Genomic DNA, 20,836 nt, shown 5'->3' on the forward strand with positions numbered 1-20,836 from the left:
TATATATATATATATATCAAAGACAATTAATATTTTGACTTGTATATTATTTCAGGATTGTTATGAGCAAGTTGAAGAATTCTATCAGCAGTAATGAAATACAAGTGGTGTTTTACTTTTATTTTTATTGATTGTAAAAGTAATATAAGTTAGTGGAATTTATGTCCAAAGAAACAAAAAGGATGGTCAGTTTAAAACTTATTTAAGTTATTATATTGAGAATAAATTTTCTTCCTATTATTGTTTTTCAATATTATATTTTATGAATCCTATTTTAAGGTTATAATTTAACGGCTTATTACATAAATTTTGTAATGAAGATCAACGGTATAAAAAATTAATTTTATCAAATATACATAAAGAGTAATGATTGAGATTTTCATTTTTACATGATCTCACAAATCTAAATCACTCATAATATGAATTCTACACATACATAAATGAGTCTCACACATATATAAATGCCCAAAATCCCTTTGAAGATGTGGGGTCATTCCCAAGGGTGCAAACATTTTCCTAGGTTACTTTTGATTATGTTTTTTTTCAATTAGATAACGTTGTTGAATTGCTTATTTTTGACCGATGGATGTAACGTATTTAGATCATTATTCACCGTCGGATCAAAACCATCATCTTTTTTTCTTTTTTTGGAACAAGAAAACGCCAGCCGACTTACAAAGGCTCAATTTGGAAAGAAAGTTATAAGTGACGTTTTGGCAAAACGCAAAAACGCAAAAAGTGACTTTTTTTTTTGCCATAAATTGATTTGGGATGTTGGTTATAAGCCAAAAGAAAAATTACAAAATTACCCTCCATAGATGGAAAATGAAAGGGTGAAAATGTGTAATTTTTCAATTGGCTAGGGATACTTTGATTATTTTATTATGATTTGACATTATAAACAAATATTAATAAAAAAAATCAAAAGTCACTTTTTATCAACTTCCCAAATCATTTGTCTAAAAAATTCAAAAACTTAGTTAAAAATCAAAAAATCGCTTTTTACCATCTTCCCAAAATATCAGTTTTCTCTCTAAATTCTCTCTGCCCAAAAACCAGTCTCTCTTCCATTATCAACAAAATTGATCATATCTAATCGATTTCGTCTCTTTGAAAATCCTAGCTCTCTCTCTCTCATGATCTCACCGACTCTCTGTACAGCTATGTGGTCTTCTTGCCGACAAAGATGGTGCGCTCTCTCTCTCTCTCTCTCTCTCAAGATTGTATTTCTGTGACGGAGTTTTAGTGGTCCACCCTCTAAGATTGAGTTTTGATCCTTTGTTGAGTTTGTTATTCTGGGTCGTATTTTGTTTGTTGATTCAGAGAAGCTACTTCACGTATTTGGTCGTATTTTGTTTGGTCGTATTTTGTTTGTTGGCATGTTTGTGTTGGGTGATTGGCAACATGAGCGGCATGGTGAATTGTGATTGGCCACCAACAAATAATTTTTCATTATATAGGGCTCACATGTAGCTGATGTATCTGATAGTCAATGGATGTCTGTAAACCCAAACAATTTTTTTGGTAATACTAGTTTTCATGGTTTGTGATTTGTTTCTGGGCTTGTGGTTGTATTGTTATTTTTTTAAGTATGTGTGATTGTATGATTTTATTGAGAAAACCAAATTAGAGAGACATTACAGTTGAATTTAATGATGTTGACATATTATAGCATTAGCAAAGCATAAGACTTGGCAATGCATGGGAATGCACTAACGCATAAAGGAGCCGCGATTTCTGGCAGCACTCTTGTGATTCCTGGCTTTAATTCAAACAGGAAAAAGTTACCTAATTCTTTTCTTCGTTCTGTTTGGATGCTAAGAAATTGTCGGAAAAAGGAGCAGAAACTAGCTGTATGTGTGTTTGGTTATCAATCCATTTCTAATCGATTCCTTTTTATTCTACTACTTTCAACTGTTTGAATGATCAAACAGAGCGTAAATTTATATATTATTTGGATGATTTGGATTTTTTTCACCAGAAATTTGAGAGTATATGTTTAGAGACCCATCTAGTTGGTCGCATGCCTCACCATCATTCGCAACTAGGTTTAACTTTCCATTGAAGTTTTGAACTACTTTATATTTATGCTGCAGAAAAAAAATTTCATAAAGAATATATGCATATATATATTGGGGATGGTAGGCTCTTGATTTATGCCTCTCGCTAGGTCTAGAGGCAGTGGCTTTTTTTATTCTAGAACCCTAACAGGTTGGGCCAAGATGGGTTTTCTTTTTGTCTAATAGTAGCACTGACTTTGATGATTGTGAGTTATTGTGAGGAAAATGCAATATTTAGAAATCCTGTCAAACTAATGGCAAATTGTTTAAAAAGTTTCCAGAACATTGATAAATTTGGTATGTTAATTTTGCAAAACAAGTTCATAAGCTGTATTAAATCCTTATGACCTTGGGAATTTTTTGACAATGAGATTTATTTAGATGCTCTTGCTGTTTTAGGCATGGACAATAACCACACAACTTTGTTGGTTAGTGCCAATATTCGTTAGTGTAGGGAAGTTCATCTGAAACTGAATCAAAGGAATGTTAGTTAACATTGATGCCAAATATTTCAGAGTCCAATGTAATAATTGTGAGCATTGCTAATGTAGGTTGTAGATTTGTAAGGGTGATTAAAATTTGGTTGGGGATGGCTTGTGGGATAGTATTACTGGTTTTCTTCTAGTCCAGCTAAATGTGGATAAGAATTTAACACTAGGAAATTTAGAACTATTGATAATTGGAAGAAAAGAAGAAAAAAAATAAGATAAAGAACGAAATGATGTTGAGGAAGTAGGAAACTGAGGTAACCATATATTTGGTTCCTTAAGCATTTCCAATGGCGGAGTTAAGGTTATCACACTTACTAAAGAAAGCTTCACAAGTTGTATATTCTCAATTAAACATTCCTGAAACTTCAAAAAAGGTAATTGAAATCTTTCATGTCCACTTGTAAACCCTATTGACTTAGTTAATGCGAACAACCTTACTGGATCATTTTTGTAGACGGTAGTGTGTGGAAAACTCCCCCTACTAGAGTAATGGGAACACTGGCATGCTATAATATTAGCCTAAGCATTAGGCACCATTTTATCTCACAAAGCTTTTGCGATTCTGGTACCGCAATTACTTTCTCTCGGTCAAAAAAAAAAAAAAATCTTTAAATGGCACAGGACCATTAATTCTAGTGTTAGCCTCCTAAAACCTGCCTTCCATTCTTGTCTAGGTTGATAATCATGACATCAGGAGTGGAATTTTGATGATGTTTCACAAGGAGTGGGCAAGATCATGTATGAGATGTCATGGTAGAAAACAAGAGTTACTAAATGGAAGGCCTGGGTTTCTTGCTCGTGTTATTGGCAGAGGTATTGGTGAAGTTCAGTGCATTTTGGGGTTTTCCAGGTCATATTGATGGCATAAATGCACAGGGGAGGGTCACCAAGTGGAAATTGTCTTTGGCACATGTAGTCACCAACCAAAGTAATTGATTGCCAAAGGTCATTTGGGCACTTCTTGTGGGATGGTGGAAAGAGGTGGAGTTGAAAAGACTGTTTAAAGGTCCAATTGTACAGTTTTTTTTTTCCCCCGGGATAATTGGTTATCCGGGTAAAACCCCAATAAGAAAAGGTAGAAAAATGACCTTTTTCTTGTTTTATCTTTCCAAATGTTCCTTGCCAAGCTTTCAATCCTTTCTAAATCTTAAAATATCTTAAAATATTGTGGTTGAAACCTTGAACCTTACTTATCAAAAAGGAGGGGGAAAAAAAGAAGGAAAGTTCTGCTGGAAAAGACAACAAAAATTCCTATGAAGTGCAAGAAAATAGCTCGAGTCTTTTTTGTACTTGGCTGTCGGGAGTCCATACTATTGCTGAAATTTATCTTGCAATATGAACCTAGGCAAAGGTGAGAAGACTGGCATTGATGGTCTTGGACTCTTGGCAAAAATCGTGTTGGACTATAATCTGCATATTTTGACTCTTCGATATCTTGCCAAATTTCAACAAACTATACTACTATCTGCTTTATTTGTCTTCTTCCATAATCATTTAGTTATGAAATTCAGCCACTACAGTTTTTTTTCCCCCTGTACATATTTTTTACCAAAATCAACTTATTTCACTAGGTAAACATATTGACATCTACAAGATGAGGAAATCCGCAGCAGATGAGAAGATTCTCAGCTACAACGTTGTTGTACTCAGACGATCAGATCTGGACATTCTCAGTGGTCCATATTTTCTAAACGATCGCATCATTGAATTTTATTTCAGTTACCTTCCTTCATGTTATCCTTCCAAGGAGATCCTACTGGTTTCACCTTCAATTGCTTTCTGGATAGCAAACTGGCCAGACATCGAAAGCCTCAAGGATTTCGTAGAACCCCTTAATCTCTCTAGTAAGAAACTGGTAATTTTCCTGTCAATAACAACGATGACGTGAGTCGTGACAATGCTCTCAAAGCTGTCCTCACCAGCCTTGAACATCTATTTAAAGGTTTCAAGTATTGCAACTCCAATTTCTATGGCTGGCTTGAAGATAGAATTAATAATCCCTGTATGGTATGTATATATTCCCTATATCTCAATTCCTCGAATTCATCCTTTATTCTTCTAGGAATAATGTTATATAAATTAATAAATTTTACAAATTTGTATTACTTGCATGAATTGTCTCTATCACATATAAACATGGTAAAGATCATGAAGTTGAAAATGTCATGTGCTATTTAGGTAATTGGGTTTTATTTAGAAATGTAGAGTATTTAGAAGAAAAAAAATACTTAGAAAATGTACTCAGAATTTGAATGTATTATACATTTAAACTTGGGTCACAACGAGAATAAATCTAGTTTACATATTTGAAATTTTAGAACTTTTCTAAATATATTTTCTCAATATGTAACAGAGTTTCATTCGATGCTTCTATCTAGTAGAATTGCTATATGGCATCCGCTTGTAAATATGTTGAGTACTCTAAAACCCCACAGCAAGTGAATGGCTATGATTGTGGTCTATACATTGCAGCTATTGTGAAAGCTATATGCAGATGGTATGAAAGCAAAAGTGAACCGAAAGATGAAGATGGGTTGTGGTTTTCTACGATGAATGAGCAGGTTAATCCATCTGTTGTTGCCGAGATGCACAACGAGATTTTGGGGCTAGTAAAAAGCTTCATGGCCATGAAGTGAAAATCTTGAATTGCATTTGGTGTCAGTTCAAAGATTCAGGAATTGCAAATCTTTTTTTTTCTGTGACTGTTAGAATAGATTGTAGATTTTAACTTAATAGATTATAGTTTATAGTTGGATTATAAATTTAAGTTCAGTGTTTGTTTAAGTATGTTATAAAATGACTTTTTTGTTGTGTAGTTGTCTTTTTTACCCTTATTAGTTTTTGAGATTCAGGAATAGAAAAAAAATGAGAGATGTACCCTGTATACAAGAGCGTGACGGTAATATTTGAGAAAAAGAGGAGATATTTAAGTGAATTTTCAATGGTAAACAGCTTCTGTAAGCAACAAGCCTACTAACCTGCCTTTTCAATTCCACTTGTAATTGGATCTTAAATTAACTGAAATAAGCTCATGTTGTTTCACCATAAGCTACAACATACATGTTATTTTGGCTTGTCTCGAGACTCTCAGTCACGGTTATATTGGAATCAAATGTTTTGATCTTCTTATCGAACGGTTGAGTTTTTAAAAAGTATTTATTATTATTATTGTTTCTTTGGTCAAAAAATTTATAAATTAGTTTGATGAAAAAACAAAAAATAAAAAACACTCATCATTTTTATATAAATTTATTTGTTTTGGGGAAAATTAATTATTTTAGTCAAACTAGTTTTTATTTTTTAAAGAAAAAAAATAAAAAACAAATTGCTACATCTATATTTTATAACGAAAATATATGTGAATATTGATGTTATTTATTCATTATCATCCTTAGGCAGACAGTTTCAACAGTTCACATGGATGTTGAACATAATTATTCACATTCCAAAAAAAAACTTATGGATGGTTTGCTTTGTAAGTTCATTCAGCATATCAGAGCAAAAATGGTGGGGAATCTAATTGCCGTGACCAATTTTGTTTCCAAAAGTCATCAAAATACCTCATGTAGAAGCATGAATTTTGAGAAACTAAACTGTTTTGAGAGTAATCATATAGTACACGCTTACTAGTACAAAAACAGAGCCCACATTTGTTTCCCTTCGTTTATACAATCTAATATGAAGAAGAAAAATGAAAAATCAATAAAACAAATGCACCTTGAACAATGAATAGTACAACCTTAGTTTTGACTGATGTTTCAGTGAGAACACAATCTACATACCCATCTAAGGTGTGAGATGTTGATTAGAATCTCTACTTCCAGCAGTGCACAAACATCTCTAATTTCTGTACATATTTGTCGTTGAGACCAAAAACAAAATTAGGATGTCTCTTTGGCCCAAAAAAACCTTCCATGAGCCCAGCATTATCACAAAATCTAATAAAAACAAAAAGACAAAAACAAAACTTTACAAGTTACTCATTCGGACAGCTTTACGATCAAAAGTTACACATTACGCACAACTTGCAAAAACAGGTTACAGATGTCTAGAAATGTAATCCAAAAAACACAGAAAGGAAGACAAAAAGATTATTAGTTGTAGCCAACCAGTCAACTATATAATACTCTTCTAGCTAGTTCCTGCCCTAAATCAGTTAGCAATAGATACACTCGGACGATTTTTATGACATAAAGCTTCATTTACCTTATAGCTTAGCAATAGTTTTAGCTTCATAGAGAAAAGTGCTTTTAATATATCAACATTCGTTACAAAACCAAAATTAGTTGGAGCACTTGTCACGCCCTGGGTAAAACCAAAGACAATCCTCACTTGGAGCACATTAGTTTTTTCAGCCAAGCTCAATCAGCCTATAACTTTGGAGTCACTTGGCAAGGAGCTCATCATTTTAAATAAGTTTGGGAGACTCAATATCTAAATGGATTGCTAACAGCCATACATCTGCTTAGATAAGTACTACAGAGTTATCAGGCCTTGTAAAACTTCCAATCATTTTAACACAACTTCTTTCTAATACAAAATGACAAAATCGATTCTCTGTGAAAATTTACTTTGCCTAATTGAAGATAAATATTGGATTCTTACCCAGGGCTTCAGCATCATTCATGACATGCTAATGTCCGCTGGGTAACTCCCCAGCACTCTCAAGAATGTAGCAATCTCCTGCCAAAGGAATACATCTTCCTATATCATCTACAGCTAAAATTTATATTTCAAAGCTGAATGATAATAAAACCGACTACACCTTTAGATGCCCAAGGGCATTCTGTGATTTCTGGTCAGCCATTGATGCTTCAAAATCCACATAGAATAGATAAGGGAAGTGCCTGTATAAGTATATCAAATGCATCAAGCAAATAGAAGAGCAAAACAGTGTGTGGAAACCAATACAATTATGAAAGTGTCAAATGTATAAAAATGCAAGAGACAAATTAGGCAAGATATTTACTTTGGAAATCCGTTATTGTTATCGTCTAGCATTTGCAAGGCCTGCTTCTGCAGTGGACGACTTTCAATCTGGTTCAACAACAAAAAAACAACAAAGGCTGTCAGCACGGCTGTATCCAATTGGGATGCCCTGGATCTGGCATGTCTCTTGGGAGGAGTAACATGAAACTCAGAATTATGGATGTATTCAATACTCCCAAATAAAAAAGGGAATTGATCTATGGTCGATTTCGTAACAAATTCATGGATATAGTTGCACCTTGTAAAAATTTATAGTTGTACCTCATAAAACGACTTCTTTCTTTTGTCTTTTGTGGAATTATTCCTTTCTTTTAGAAAGAAATTCATGGATATATTTATTTCCGTTCAAAACAGATCTGATATTTGTATATCGGGTCTTTTAGAGAGTCCCTTTTAGATCATATCCATTTCCGTTCAAAACAGATCCGATATTTGTATATTGGGTCTTGTAGAGAGTCTCTTTTAGATTTCCTTGTCTTTGTTTATGTTTTGGGGTGGAACACATTATTCTAATTTGTCCCCACCAACTGATTAGTCAACATTTTTCACAAATTTTACGAACAGAAGCTCCTATTTTCATCAAACCAATAAGAAGAGACAACAAAAATTCCCAAGAAAGGAACATAACTTAGTTAAGTTAATGTCTCTCATTGCAAAAACAGCAAGTGCCTTGAAAAGCATTCCAGGACCTTCCTCCAGCGAGAAAACTATACTTGTCTAAAAGAATAACAACAATTGTTAGTGAAACATACCCACTGAAAATTTTTAGAAACTTGAACATTTTAAAGCAGATATGGAATAGAATCATGGTAAGTTATCTTGCTCAATAACCAGTGATTCGTAAAGTGAGAGGCTAACCTTGAATAGCCTATCGGTGCCAGGAATTATAGGTTCTCTTGCAAGAACTAGAAATCGAGTGACATTATCGGAGTCATCCTATTGAAGACAAAGCACTATTGACTTGATGCAATCATAATATCAACAACGAAGGAAAGTTCATAACTAAACCAGTAATAGCAACCTGAATATCTTCAGCAAGTATATTCATTCCGTAGATCCTTGCAGCAGTAGAGCTAGCAACTGCTCCTGTGTCGTTTAGTTTGTGGAAAGCAACAAACTATAAACATGAAGAAAATTTAGGTTGCAGTCATAGACAAACCATAATTAGTTCCAAAAGTGTAGAGATTATCAAGAGAAGTTTTACAAACACAAGTCTATGACCAGAAAATGATTCATATATATTCATTCAGGCTAGTCCAAGTTAAGTGGCTTGGGAGGCCTTCTATGCAAGACTACCAATGGTGGTATCCAAGACCTGGAGAAGCTAACAAACAGTTGGCTAACTGCCAATTTTTACCTACCTTTGCTGCACCAGCAGTATCATCCACAGCTTCCCTTACCATTCCCAACCTTGTTAGTGTGTTCTCACACTGTGCAAGAGCCTGAAATATTATCAAGCCTCAAATAAAATTCTTGATGTACAACAGCAATAAAAGCGATTATGAGAATAATACCAAACCTGTGGATGGCTTAGAACCCTCTTTAGGTCTTGAACTTTAACGCCATGCTTAGCCAGTAAACAATGCCTGATTGCAAGTTTCACTTCCCCAACTATATGCAACTTGTGCCGAAGCAAAAGGTCATAATTCCTGTGGATGCTTCCCCCCAGGGAATTCTCAATTGGTAAAACTGCTCTATCTACAAGCCACCGTTCAACGGCCTGCAACCGGAATAACAAAGAAGAATAAAAACCTTTTTAGTCCATCTATAACGAAGACCTGTAATGAAGACAAAGATGTGGGCAGCTGTGTGTATTAAAAGCTGAAATTATGATCCCAGCATGGCTAGAAGTTACAAACAATGCTTCTTACAACACAATCCTCTACCACACAGTATCTGTATGTATTAAAAAAATGAAACATGGAAACGTATGAGCTTGAGAAGCATAGAAACAGAAAAGTGCAGAACTTAGCACTTCAACTAGTTCAAGATGTGGAGGCTTAATAGCACACGGTAAGAATCATTTTAATTTTTACGGAAGCAAAGAAAAACGATGCGATAAAGAGGGCATCTTCTGTTGATAATTTTGGAAAATCATTTCATCCCTTGCTTGCCTCTTCAAAACCTCAGATCAGAAGTTGCACGCGAAATCCTTAAAAAAAAAAATTCTTTCATCCCAATGCATTGTAGATTCAAATTATTTCTAGATGTTAGCCATACAAATTGGCAAATTTGTGTCATAAAATTCTGTTTCACTGTCCAATATCACACAGTAATACACCCAAAGGATAAAATGGTTCAGGCTAGCTAGCTCAACTTAAGAGCTTAGAACTTGTCAAGCAGTTAGTATTCCTTCTCCATTGCTCCCAGCACAAGCTTAAGAAATTGCTACTGTGTTACTGCTTAATATAGAAATGTAAAACCAATTTTTTAAGACAGAGGAGCAGTTCCAGTCCTAAAACTTCAAATGAATTTATTTGAACACTGGGATTCACATTAGTCAAAGATCGAAACTTTGTTTTAAGCCCTAGGCAACTCGTTAAACTTAACAAATAGTTAGTATAAACTTAGCTGAATCAACTTATGCTGTTAACAATCTAAAGATTAGGTGAGACAATCAACAAGCAATACACTTTACACATGGAACTGCCCTTACTGTGCTCTATAAACCTCAAATATATGCGTTAATGGCAGAAAATACCGTTAAAAATTAGCAAAGCAAACCACACACACAATTCAAGGCATACAAATCCATATTTCATGCACAATCAGTATTACAAATTGTAATCAAATGCTTATAGCCCTTACTTCGAAAGCAGTATCGAACTGTTCGCAAGGAACTGCTTCGCAATTGGGATATGCCTTCTCGGCCGCAGTCTCACTGTATGCCCCATGAACCCCCTATATATGCAATAAGGAACAAATAATAGTAAAAAAAACACAACTTTAGTAGTGAAATCACGAATCAAAATCAAGTGCATGTGATCTGTAACACAAATTCAAGTAATAAATGACAAACCTGGTAAGCAACACGAAGGCGAGAGCCATCAGAGACGGAATTCGAGAAATAGGTCGAAGTTAAAGGCCCTGCAATTCAAAGATCACATTCAAAACCCTAAAAAAGAAAGTTCAATTGAAAATTCGATCACAGGGGAGATCTAAAAGGTCATTACTTGGAAGTGAATTCGAGTCTTTGGAGTTCAATTCGTATGGAAAGTCTTCGAGAAGACTCTGAAGCTCTATGGAGTTCTTGTTCTTGCCTTCAATGGCGTTGTGTGATTCGTCGTCTCTGTTGTCTCGCCGGAGAGTAGCCAGAACGGCCAAAGTACGACGCCGCTCGGAGCGAGGTATCGTAGGGTTGAAGTTTGAGATCACTCTTTGGTCGGACCGCCAGGGTTTGGGATTGATTCGGTTGCGAAGAGGAGTCGCCGGGGCTCGTGATGTGGTGGTCGCCGCCATTGTTGGCCGAGCTTCGTCGAGAGAGTGGCGGTTTAAACAGCTGTATAATGGGTTGTTTGTTTGCTCCGAATTTTATTTATTTATTTATTTATTATCGAATTTTTTTTCATAAAAATATTGAATAAACAAATAAATTTCCTAATTTTAAAATTAGTCATTTTCCCCAATTTTCTAGTTGATTGGTCACCAAACATTAAAAAATAGTTTTTTTATTTTTATTTTTAGATAGCACCATTAAAAAATAAAAAATGTTAAATACCCTAAAAATTATACCAAAATTTTTACTAAATGTCTTATTTGGGTGTAGGACTCACACATGATCTATATTGTATGAGTGTCACACCTATATGAGATATTTGATAGAAATTTTGGTAGAATTTTTAGAATTTCTAATATTACTCTTAAAAAATAGTTAGAAATCACATATTGATATTTAGGAGATTTATTTTTTCAAGTACTTGTATTTCAATTAGTCTATAATATATTCTTATATTTTCATAAGTCATTTTATTTGAATATTTGATTTACCAAATTCTAATTATCATATTTAAAATATTTTATGAACAATTTTATTCTTATAAATATTTTTTGAACGGCTAGTAACTAATGTGAATAGTCATATTGACGTGTGAATGTTCACATTGACGGTGTGAATATTTACACTGGCAATGTGAACATTCACGTTGTCAATGTAAATATTATTATTATGAGTATTTTGGTGATTATGTTACCAACAGAACTTCTTGAAAAATAAGAAAATAATTTATACTAAATGAAATATAAGTAAATGGAGAGATTTATGAATAAGTTTCATGATATTTTTGAATAAAATTCAAAATAAAAATTGTAAGTATGTAATATTATTGTATGTTTTATTACTTTCATATGAAAGCAATATTTAATGGTCATCTTTATAAAAACAAAGAAATAAATAAAATTGAAATAATCACTTTAATCTACTCCACATATGGTAAAAAATATCAAGTGTATTGAATTTTTACTGTAAATTTTGTTTGGTATGGTTATTTTTCTTGCGTGCAAAATCAGTTTTTAAAAATTAAAAAACATTTTTTGGTGTTTATTTTTGCTAAATTAATTTTTAATCGCATAATTAGATTATAAATATCTTATAAAATTAAATAATAAATATAATTTTCAAAATAAGTCATCTGACCAATTTTATTTGGTCATAAATTATCTTTTAACAAATCTTACAAAATAAACGATTCAAAAAATTTGAAGTTGGGCCTTGTATAATTAAATGAAAAATTATGTACAAGCTCATTTTCTAGATATAATGATGTGTAAGTGGGATGATTAATTAATAATTAAAGAAAAATATAAGAGAGAGTTTGCTTTATATATTCTAATAGACAATTGTATCATTAAGTTTGAAAAATGAATATAATTTTTGGGACTAAGTATTGATAAGTTTTTTAAGGTAAGGTGAATTAAGAAAATTTTGATGGACATGTGTTTTGTAAAGACATGGGTCCAGCCCATGAACCATTTGAAAGAAGACAATTAGAAAGATATTTGCATTGGAAGCTAGTTGATGATGGAAGAGACACACCGGCCCACAAGCCCATAGCTACTATGCATGGAGTGGGCAAAGGGGCCCACATCCGAAGGTTGATGAATGTACTACCACTTGAATGTACAACCCCACAAAACGGAATAAGTTGTAAGAACAAACTTAAATAGCCACAAAAAATCCAAACACTTCCAACTCAATCTTGTGTCTCTCTCACACACACACACACACACACACACACACACACACACACGATTTTTGCGTATAGGCTTGTTTTTTTGGAGAAAAATTAGATTATAATTATAATTGCATTCAAAATTTGAAAAGTAAAACATTTTATAAATCCAAAAACATCAACAGTGGGGAGATTTGAAAAAAATTAATAATAATAAAAAATATATTTTATATAATATAATAGATATAGTTAGAAAGATCTTTAAGAATAGATATAATTTTTTTAGCTTGTGTATTTTAAATTTGTATACTAACATAAAAAAAAATATAAGTTTGATTTCTCCCAAATCGTCATTTTAACTTGAGGAAGCATTTGGACGTGGTAGGTTCATTTTGAAACCAATTGAGGAAATCTGAATCATTCACTTTTTGAATTCATTGAATATAATATTCATGCAAACAATTAAGATGATTCAACATCGATAGCTGCATATTTGAATCATATTTATTTTTAAAAAATAGATGATAAATATAATTTCAATAATAATTATTCATTTTTTGTAATATAAATTTGATAGTTATCGATATACAATCATTTTGATTTTTTGTATGAATATTTTACTTAGTGATTTTTAAAATATGAACAGTTTGAATCACTGAAACGAAACATGTGGTGGGGCTTTACACTTCTCTCAAATTCTCTTATGAGTAATGTTAGGGATTTCAAATAATCTATCAAATGTTTTATCAAATTTCTCACATGGGTGTGGGACCCACACATGTGAGAGATTTGGTAAAACATTTGATAGATTATTTGAGGTTCATAGCATTTTCCTTCTCTTATATTGGGATGAAAGAAGCTTAACTCAAAAATTATAATAATTAGTGTGTTAGGTTTCAGTTTTGTGAATTTAATTTTCTAGAAATTGAGTTTTTTTTTATTTTTTGTGTTTTTTATTTTTATTTTTAGTGAATATTTTTAAAATTTTAAGTAATTTTTTTTTTACTTTTTTAAATTCACCTTACTTAGATGCATCAATAATAAAATAGTTGTGAAAAAATATTTTTAAAAATTAATAAATACACAAAATACAAAAAATGTACTGAATTTTTTATATTTTTTATTTAGTAATTTTTTTTAAAAAAATTCACAAATATTATATATTTTTTAAGTATATTTATATTAGATGTGTCTAAAAAAAATTTTAAAAAATGCTTAAAATATTTAAAAATTCAGTAAAAATAAAAAAAAAATATAGAAAAAAATTAAAACTTTATAAAAAATAAATTCTAAAAACTAAAACCAAACTGAATGAATTATGTCTAAAAAAAAAACTTTGTTATTTCTCTGTGTCTAAACATGCAAACAACGCAAGGGAAGACCTCGAATAGTTCGGTACAAAACTTGGAATGTGGTGCATTATTTCTGAATAACGGATTTGATCTACTGCTGACACCACTCGTTCGTTTCGTTTCATAAACTTATCCTACTCATTCATTCATTCATCCAACGGCCCAACTCGATCCGTTTTGAAAAACACACGTGATTTTTGCACTAGCCCTACGTGAAGCACGCGACTCCCCATCATTCTTCCAATTCCAGCGTGTCTAAAACATCCCCCACAGCCCCATTTTCTCTCTCCTCTCTCTGTCACTCAATAATGCCAAGAACAAAAAGAAAATAAAAATCAGTGTATTTTAGTTATAGTTTTTTGAATTCAATTTTTTGAAAATTGATTTTTTTTTTGTTTTTTTATTTTTAGTGAATATTTTTAAATTTTTAAGAATTTTTTTTACTTTTTTAGATACACCTTACTTAGATGTATCTAAAAAATAAAATATTTGTAAAAAAATATTTCAAAAAATTAATAAATAAGCAAAAATATGAAAAATATATTAAATTTTTCTTTTTTTTTTGGTTGTATTTTTAGTATTTAGTGAATTTTTTAAAATTTTTTTACAAAAAATATATTTTTTAAGTGTATTTATGTTAGGTGTGTCTAAAAATTAAAAAAATTTCTTAAAATATTAAAAAAAATACAGTAAAAATACAAAAACACAAGAAAGTAGAATTTTCTGAAAAGTGTTTTAAAAAAAATAATATACAATTTTTTTTTTTTATAAGAATGATATGATAATGAATTTTTAAAAATTTTAAGTTCTTTTAGTTGGCCTTTTGATTTAAAATATATGGATATAAATCTGTACTATTATTATTTTTATTTTTTAGATAGTAGAAATCAAAAACAATCAACAAACAAGCAAAGCGTCACTAAAAACTAAAGACCGCACCGAGAAAGGAATCTCCTCCATCCAAAATTTGTTATTTCATTATGTAGTAATTTTTTGTATAATTTTTATTTTTATTTTTATTTTTATATCACCACTCAAAAGAAAAAAGGGGTTTTTTTTTAAGGTCCCTGGTATTATCATTTTATAGCATAAAGGACATCAAATATTTTTATAATGTCTAAGGTCCCTCAACAATATTTTCATAATGTCTAAGGTCCCTCAACCTTGATCCAGAGAAATTTCAGTCCAGAGAAAATTGGTCCAGAGAAATTTCAGTGCAGAGAAAATTGGTCAGAGAAATTCTGGCCCAGAGAAATTTCTCTGGACCAAATTTCTCTGGATGAGTTTCTCTACTTTTCTTCTCATTCACATCCAAATCATTGTGATTCATTAGGTAAGCAACATTGTTCAACTGAATTCAACTGGAACCAGAGAAAATTGGTCCAGAGAAATTTGATCCAAAGAAATTTCAGTGCAAAGAAAATTGGTCAGAGAAATTCTAGCCCAGAGAAATTTCTCTGGACCAAATTTCTCTGGATGAGTTTCTCTACTTTTCTTCTCATTCACATCCAAATCATTGTGATTCATTAGGTAAGCAACATTGTTCAACTGAATTCAACTGGAAAAATTCCACATTGTAATATGTAAGCAACATTAGAATGGGATAACAATGGCAACTTACCAGAACCAGAGAAAATTTGGAAAAATCTGGGTTTGATCCTTCATCATTGTTGCTACTGTTGTTACCATCTCCACTGCCACTCGACTCCGGAGACCCAAATGCCCCAACTGTGGCACAAGTCTTTAAGTAGGAATGCTTCCCTATATTAAAACTATGAAGCTTTTTATCAGATTCCAAATCAAATTTCCAGAGAAAATTCTATCCATAAAATTTCTCTGGACATCACAGAGAAAATTTCAAATTTCTCTGAACAAATCACATAAAAAATTTCAAAATTCTATCCACTATAGAACCAATCGATTTTGCAGTGACTTGGATATATATTCACAGAGAAAATCTCATCACCAGAGAATTTCTCTGGATTTAAAACCAGAGAAATTTTCTGCATCACCAAAAAAAAAAAAAAAAAAAAAACAACAACAACAACAACCCAGAGAAATTATGTTTTTGGTCTTTGAAATTTCTCTGGACACTTCAATCCAGAGAAATTCAATTGGGTTGATCCAGAGAAATTATGTTTTTGGTCTTTGAAATCCGTCTGATTGTGGCTTGGGCTTTCTCTCTCATGTTTGATTGATGGAACGAGTGCCTTGTTCTTCTGGAAGATTTGTTCTAGTGTGACTTTGTACTCACACGCGTATTTTAGATAGTTCATGACGTAGCGGGTGAGGGGGTGAACTGCGCCACCGGCTACCGGAGTTTTCGCGGCGTCTCCTTTGATGGAGTTTTCGAGATCGCAGAAGATGTAGACGGCGGCTTCTCCGATCCGATCGCCGGAGGTGGAGATTTCGGCTGCGAGTTCGTCGGAGCACGATTTGTTGATGTTTGGAATCAGATCTCGGAGAGCTTCGTACATGTCTAGGTATTTGAAAAGCTTCTCCGCTGATCGATTGGTTTGAACCACTGTGTCGATGAAGTTGAGGAGTTGGATGACAACGGCGCGTGCGAGGTTGCTGAAGAGGTAGACGGCGATGGATGGATTCTCGGAGAAGACGGAATCGCAGAGCTTGCATTCGCTGGGGAAGAGCACGGCGGCACAGTGCTTCACGACTTTGATCCACGTCGTGATCTCTCCTTCCAGCGTTTCCCATTGCATTTTCTTCACATCTTCGACGCTTTTGATCTCGAATTCGAGGCTTTTGATGGCTTCGTTGAAGACATTGGCAAAGCGATAATCAAAAACTTCGATCGAGAATTTCACAGTCGATCGATCTTCGAGTTGTTGAAAATAATCGAGAAAAAATCGTCCAACAGGGAGAGAAAGAGAGGGGTGTCAATGGGTTTGACTGAAATTTGTCTGATATATGTTTAGGACCTTAGACATCAAAAAATAATTTTGTGAACCTCTTCCATTACGAAAAGTGGAAGAGGGACCCTAGACCGATTTTCCCAAGAAAAAAAATACATGAGGATAACATTTACCACTCAATATTTTTTACAACATTCTTATTGTTCAATGTGATACTTTTACCACAGCCAAAAAAAAAAAATATGTGATACTTTTACAATGGTTAATTATTAATAAAATTTAGACTTTGAGTTTAGCCCAATTGTCTTGTGACGACATCTTCGAGTGTAGTAAAAGAAAGGTTATGGATTTGAGTTGATGGAGCAGCGACAACCTCTTTAGCTATAATCTAACTTTATTAACAAACTAACATCTTATAATCTAAAAAAAAAAATTATATATATATATTATTAATAAAATTTACGTTATTGTATTAACAATTATGAGTGTGTTATATCATATAATAATAGTTATTATAATTCCAAGATCATTACAAGTTTAAATCATAACTAAAGCCTCGTTTGGAAACAGACTATTTTAGTAACTTTTTAGCTTTTTGACTAAAATATGAGATATTGGGATGACTTTTTAATTTTTTACGAAAAGATGTGCAAAAAATAGAGAAAATAGAATTTTTAACTTTTTTGTATAAGTTTTAGGTTTTTTGACTTTTTTAATAACTTTTTGACTTTTTAGCTAAAATGTTAACTTCCAAACGAAACCTAAGTTACTTTTTATCATATGTAGGTTACTGTCTAAGCCTCCGTTTGGGAAGTGGGTTGGCTTTTTGGCTTTTTGACTTTTTTGGCTATTTTAGCCTGGGCTTAAAAACTTGGTTTGGGAAGGGCTTTTTGGCTTTTTGACTTTTTTGAATTTTTTTGTGAGAGAAGAATGTAATGATTATGGGTTGGATGTGATGTTTTGTTTGTTATGGCTAAAATAGCCTATTTTGTTTTTTGTGGCTAAAATAGCCAAAAAAGCCCAAACCATGGCTTCCCAAACATGTTTGATTATTGATTATTGTAGTGATAAGAGCCTGTAAATTGCCAAAGTAGTATTTTCAAGAGTATTGATATTCAAGTTCAAAAATTAGATTTATTTTTTAAATTTAATAATATGTCACTCTATTAAAATATTTAAGGTAAATCTCTTTTTCATTTATTCTCTAATTATTAATTAATTATCTTATTGACATATTAATTATCAACATATTATCTTATTGACATATCACTGAATTTAAAAAGTGGACTTAGATAACATTTTCCTTTCATTAATCTCATGATAATATTTATTACAACCTAATCAACAGTAAGACTTTATTGTTATTGTGTAATCATAAAAATAATTTTTCTAGTGATCTCCTCAAATTCTATTCTAATAGAAGTCTGAAGTCCGGTGATGATCATTTTTTTAAAAAAAAATCAATTCACTCTATCATAAATTAACGTAATTTTATTATAAAATTTTATAATATCAATTACAAAATAAGTAATCTCATTACAAATTAACGTAACAAAATATTTAATAGTTTTGTGATTCATGTTGCAAAAGTTTGTAACTTTTTTTTTTTTTTTTGATCGGCAAAAAAGACTTTATTGATGGAAAAAATTTACATCAGTAAAGAGGAGCTTGGAGCTATAACAAGCTCCAACCTCCTAGTTGGTGAGAAACCAACGCGCAAAGCAAAGGCAAAAACCAGAAAAATTAAATCAGACAGATCAGTCAGCCCTTCCAAGCACCAAACAGACCATAGCAGACAGACCATTCCAAACAGCAAAATAGAACCTTTCATGCCAGTAATGGACCATTCCTCACAGCAGGAATGCACCAGCAATGAACCTTGCATGACAATAACTTCCATCAACCTCACTGAACCTTTCATGCCGGTTAAATTACATCCACTCCAGCTACTGGTGCAAGCCACGGGGCAAGGCAGACCAGCAGATCAACCATTGAGTGAGTGCAGAAATGAGACAAAACACCCAACCCATACTGCAGAAAACCAGTAGAAGATAGTAGCTGCCAAGACTATGTGACCTCAAACACAGCTAGTAGAAAACCAGAAGTAGACAGCAGAGTGAACAGAGCAGCTAAGACAGAGCAACCAGCAGAATACCTCAACAACCCCATCACAGTAAGCACGGCCAGACCAGACCAGCAGTACACATCACAGGTCAGCTACCATTCCTGAGGCAGAATAAAACCTGTTGTAGATTTAAAACAATGTTGCTGACAAAGAATGCCAAAGAGGGTGATGAGGCCTTGACCCATAGTGCTATTCTCACCTTAATAAGATCACAAAGCACCTCTTGGTTAGGTTGAGCCCCATTAAAGACACATTCATTTCGGAGTTTCCAAATGGACCAGAGAACAGCAAAAGGAATAGCCAACCAAATTTTCTTTTCCATTTTTTTCAGCCTGTAGCCAGACCACCAGTGTATAAGATTTGGCACAGAACCAGGTAACACCCACTTGAGACCCCACCATCGTACAATGTTGGACCAAATCAGCCAAACAAAAGGGCAGAACAAGAGGATATGGTTCACGGATTCCGCTTCATTGTTGCAGAAAGGACAAGCTTGGTTGACATTTGAACCCAAGACCCCAATTCTGCAGAGAAAGCTTGCAGTCTTAACCTTGCCATGCCAAGCTAACCAACCAAAAAATTGGGCTTTGGGAGGGACGCAGTTATTCCATAGTATATTAGGGCAGCTCAGAACATGACCAAGAGAAGATTCCCACCAATTGTACGCTGAGGACACAGTGAAAGAGTTTGAAGGGCCAGCAGTCCAGGATAAGGTGTCAGGCTGGGAATTGCATGTATCAGGTGCAATTATAAGAAAGTCATACAACCTAGACACCTCTTCTTCCTCCCAAGCCAGTAAGGCTCTTCTAAAACCAAGATTCCAATCTATAGGACTAACTCTTCTCTGATAATAAGCTTCAACCACACCCATCTTATCAATGGATAAGGTAAATAGCCTGCGAAATGCCTCCTTGAGGCAGACATTTCCTGCCCATTTATCCCACCAGAATAGAGACCTCCTACCATCCCCCAACACAATGATGGAATTATTGATATAAAAGTTATGAAGCACTGCGTTTGGTAGGGCAGAAGATAGGATATCAGTCCAGATTTTGGAATCGTTGCCACTCGAACTAGGAGTCCAGCTGCCATCCCTCAAGTTATATTTGTTACATATTACAGCTTTCCAAAGAGAGAGATTCTCAGTCCCGAAGCTCCACCACCATTTCAGAAGAAGACAAGCGTTCATAATATTGATTCTTCTCACCCCTAAGCCCCCAAAACTTTTGTTTCGCGTGACCACATCTGTAACAACCCCCATACTGTTTACTGATTAATGACCGATTGATTACCGATAATCACCGATTACTGTTAAACGGAACTGATAATGACTGATAACTGACTGATAATTGAACTGATTAAAAGTACTGAACTGACTGACTGAAATTGGAAACCGAATTGATTGAGTATATGTTAGTTAAATTGCATTCTATCTGTTTGACTGTATGATTATCTGTTCATACTTATATGTTTAAACTGCTAATTGAAGGCCTTATCGGCGGCCGAAATCGAAATTGATTAGTGTTTTATGATCCTCATAATTAATGTGATTTTATAGTATAATTATCTGAAAACTGATTAGGTATGATTAAATTAGATTAAAATAAGCTAATTAAAGAGTTCGGTTTATTTATCATATTGCCACCCTTAGTGGCACACTACCTAGTGATGCTAGAGCCTTGCATCCTTGAGCCAAAAACATTTCCATCAGCCATATCTCTTGTTCTAGCCGACCTTGAGGAAGAGAGAGTGAGGGTTTGTGTAGTTCTTGAGATTTGGCT

General features: G+C 33.2%; 1 protein-coding gene and 1 long non-coding RNA gene across 7 annotated transcripts; one reads left to right on the top strand and one right to left on the bottom strand.

Annotated features, from left to right (window-relative positions):
• Window positions 1-1,017: 1,017 nt before the first annotated feature.
• LOC114294736 (uncharacterized) lies at window positions 1,018-5,366 on the top strand. Its single transcript, XR_014350439.1, has 3 exons — window positions 1,018-1,189; window positions 4,123-4,553; window positions 4,905-5,366. It is a non-coding gene; the product is annotated as an uncharacterized LOC114294736 (long non-coding RNA).
• A 763-nt stretch (window positions 5,367-6,129) lies between these two features.
• On the bottom strand, window positions 6,130-11,064 carry ADT2 (arogenate dehydratase 2). 6 transcript variants are annotated; one of them, XR_014350433.1, is made up of 12 exons: window positions 10,714-11,063; window positions 10,560-10,627; window positions 10,349-10,441; window positions 9,060-9,260; window positions 8,902-8,982; window positions 8,562-8,657; window positions 8,399-8,476; window positions 8,169-8,247; window positions 7,521-7,588; window positions 7,317-7,398; window positions 7,157-7,234; window positions 6,130-6,489 (listed from the first exon to the last, which is right to left on the bottom strand). XR_014350433.1 is itself a non-coding variant. In XM_028238891.2 (12 exons), the coding sequence occupies exons 1-11, from the start codon at window positions 10,997-10,999 to the stop codon at window positions 7,175-7,177; spliced, it is 1,203 nt and encodes a 400-aa protein (XP_028094692.2). In that variant the 5' UTR covers window positions 11,000-11,064; the 3' UTR covers window positions 6,130-6,398; window positions 7,157-7,174. The 6 variants fall into 6 exon arrangements, 5 of the variants coding, with proteins under 5 accessions (XP_028094692.2, XP_028094689.2, XP_028094693.2 ...); XM_028238891.2 differs by having other exon boundaries at window positions 6,130-6,398; window positions 8,168-8,257; window positions 10,714-11,064; XM_028238888.2 differs by having other exon boundaries at window positions 8,168-8,257.
• Window positions 11,065-20,836: the final 9,772 nt, after the last annotated feature.

The sequence above is a fragment of the Camellia sinensis genome, chromosome 14 (assembly GCF_055761805.1).
Source record: "Camellia sinensis isolate YWXY chromosome 14, ASM5576180v1, whole genome shotgun sequence".
In the NCBI taxonomy this organism is placed as follows: domain Eukaryota; kingdom Viridiplantae; phylum Streptophyta; class Magnoliopsida; order Ericales; family Theaceae; genus Camellia; species Camellia sinensis.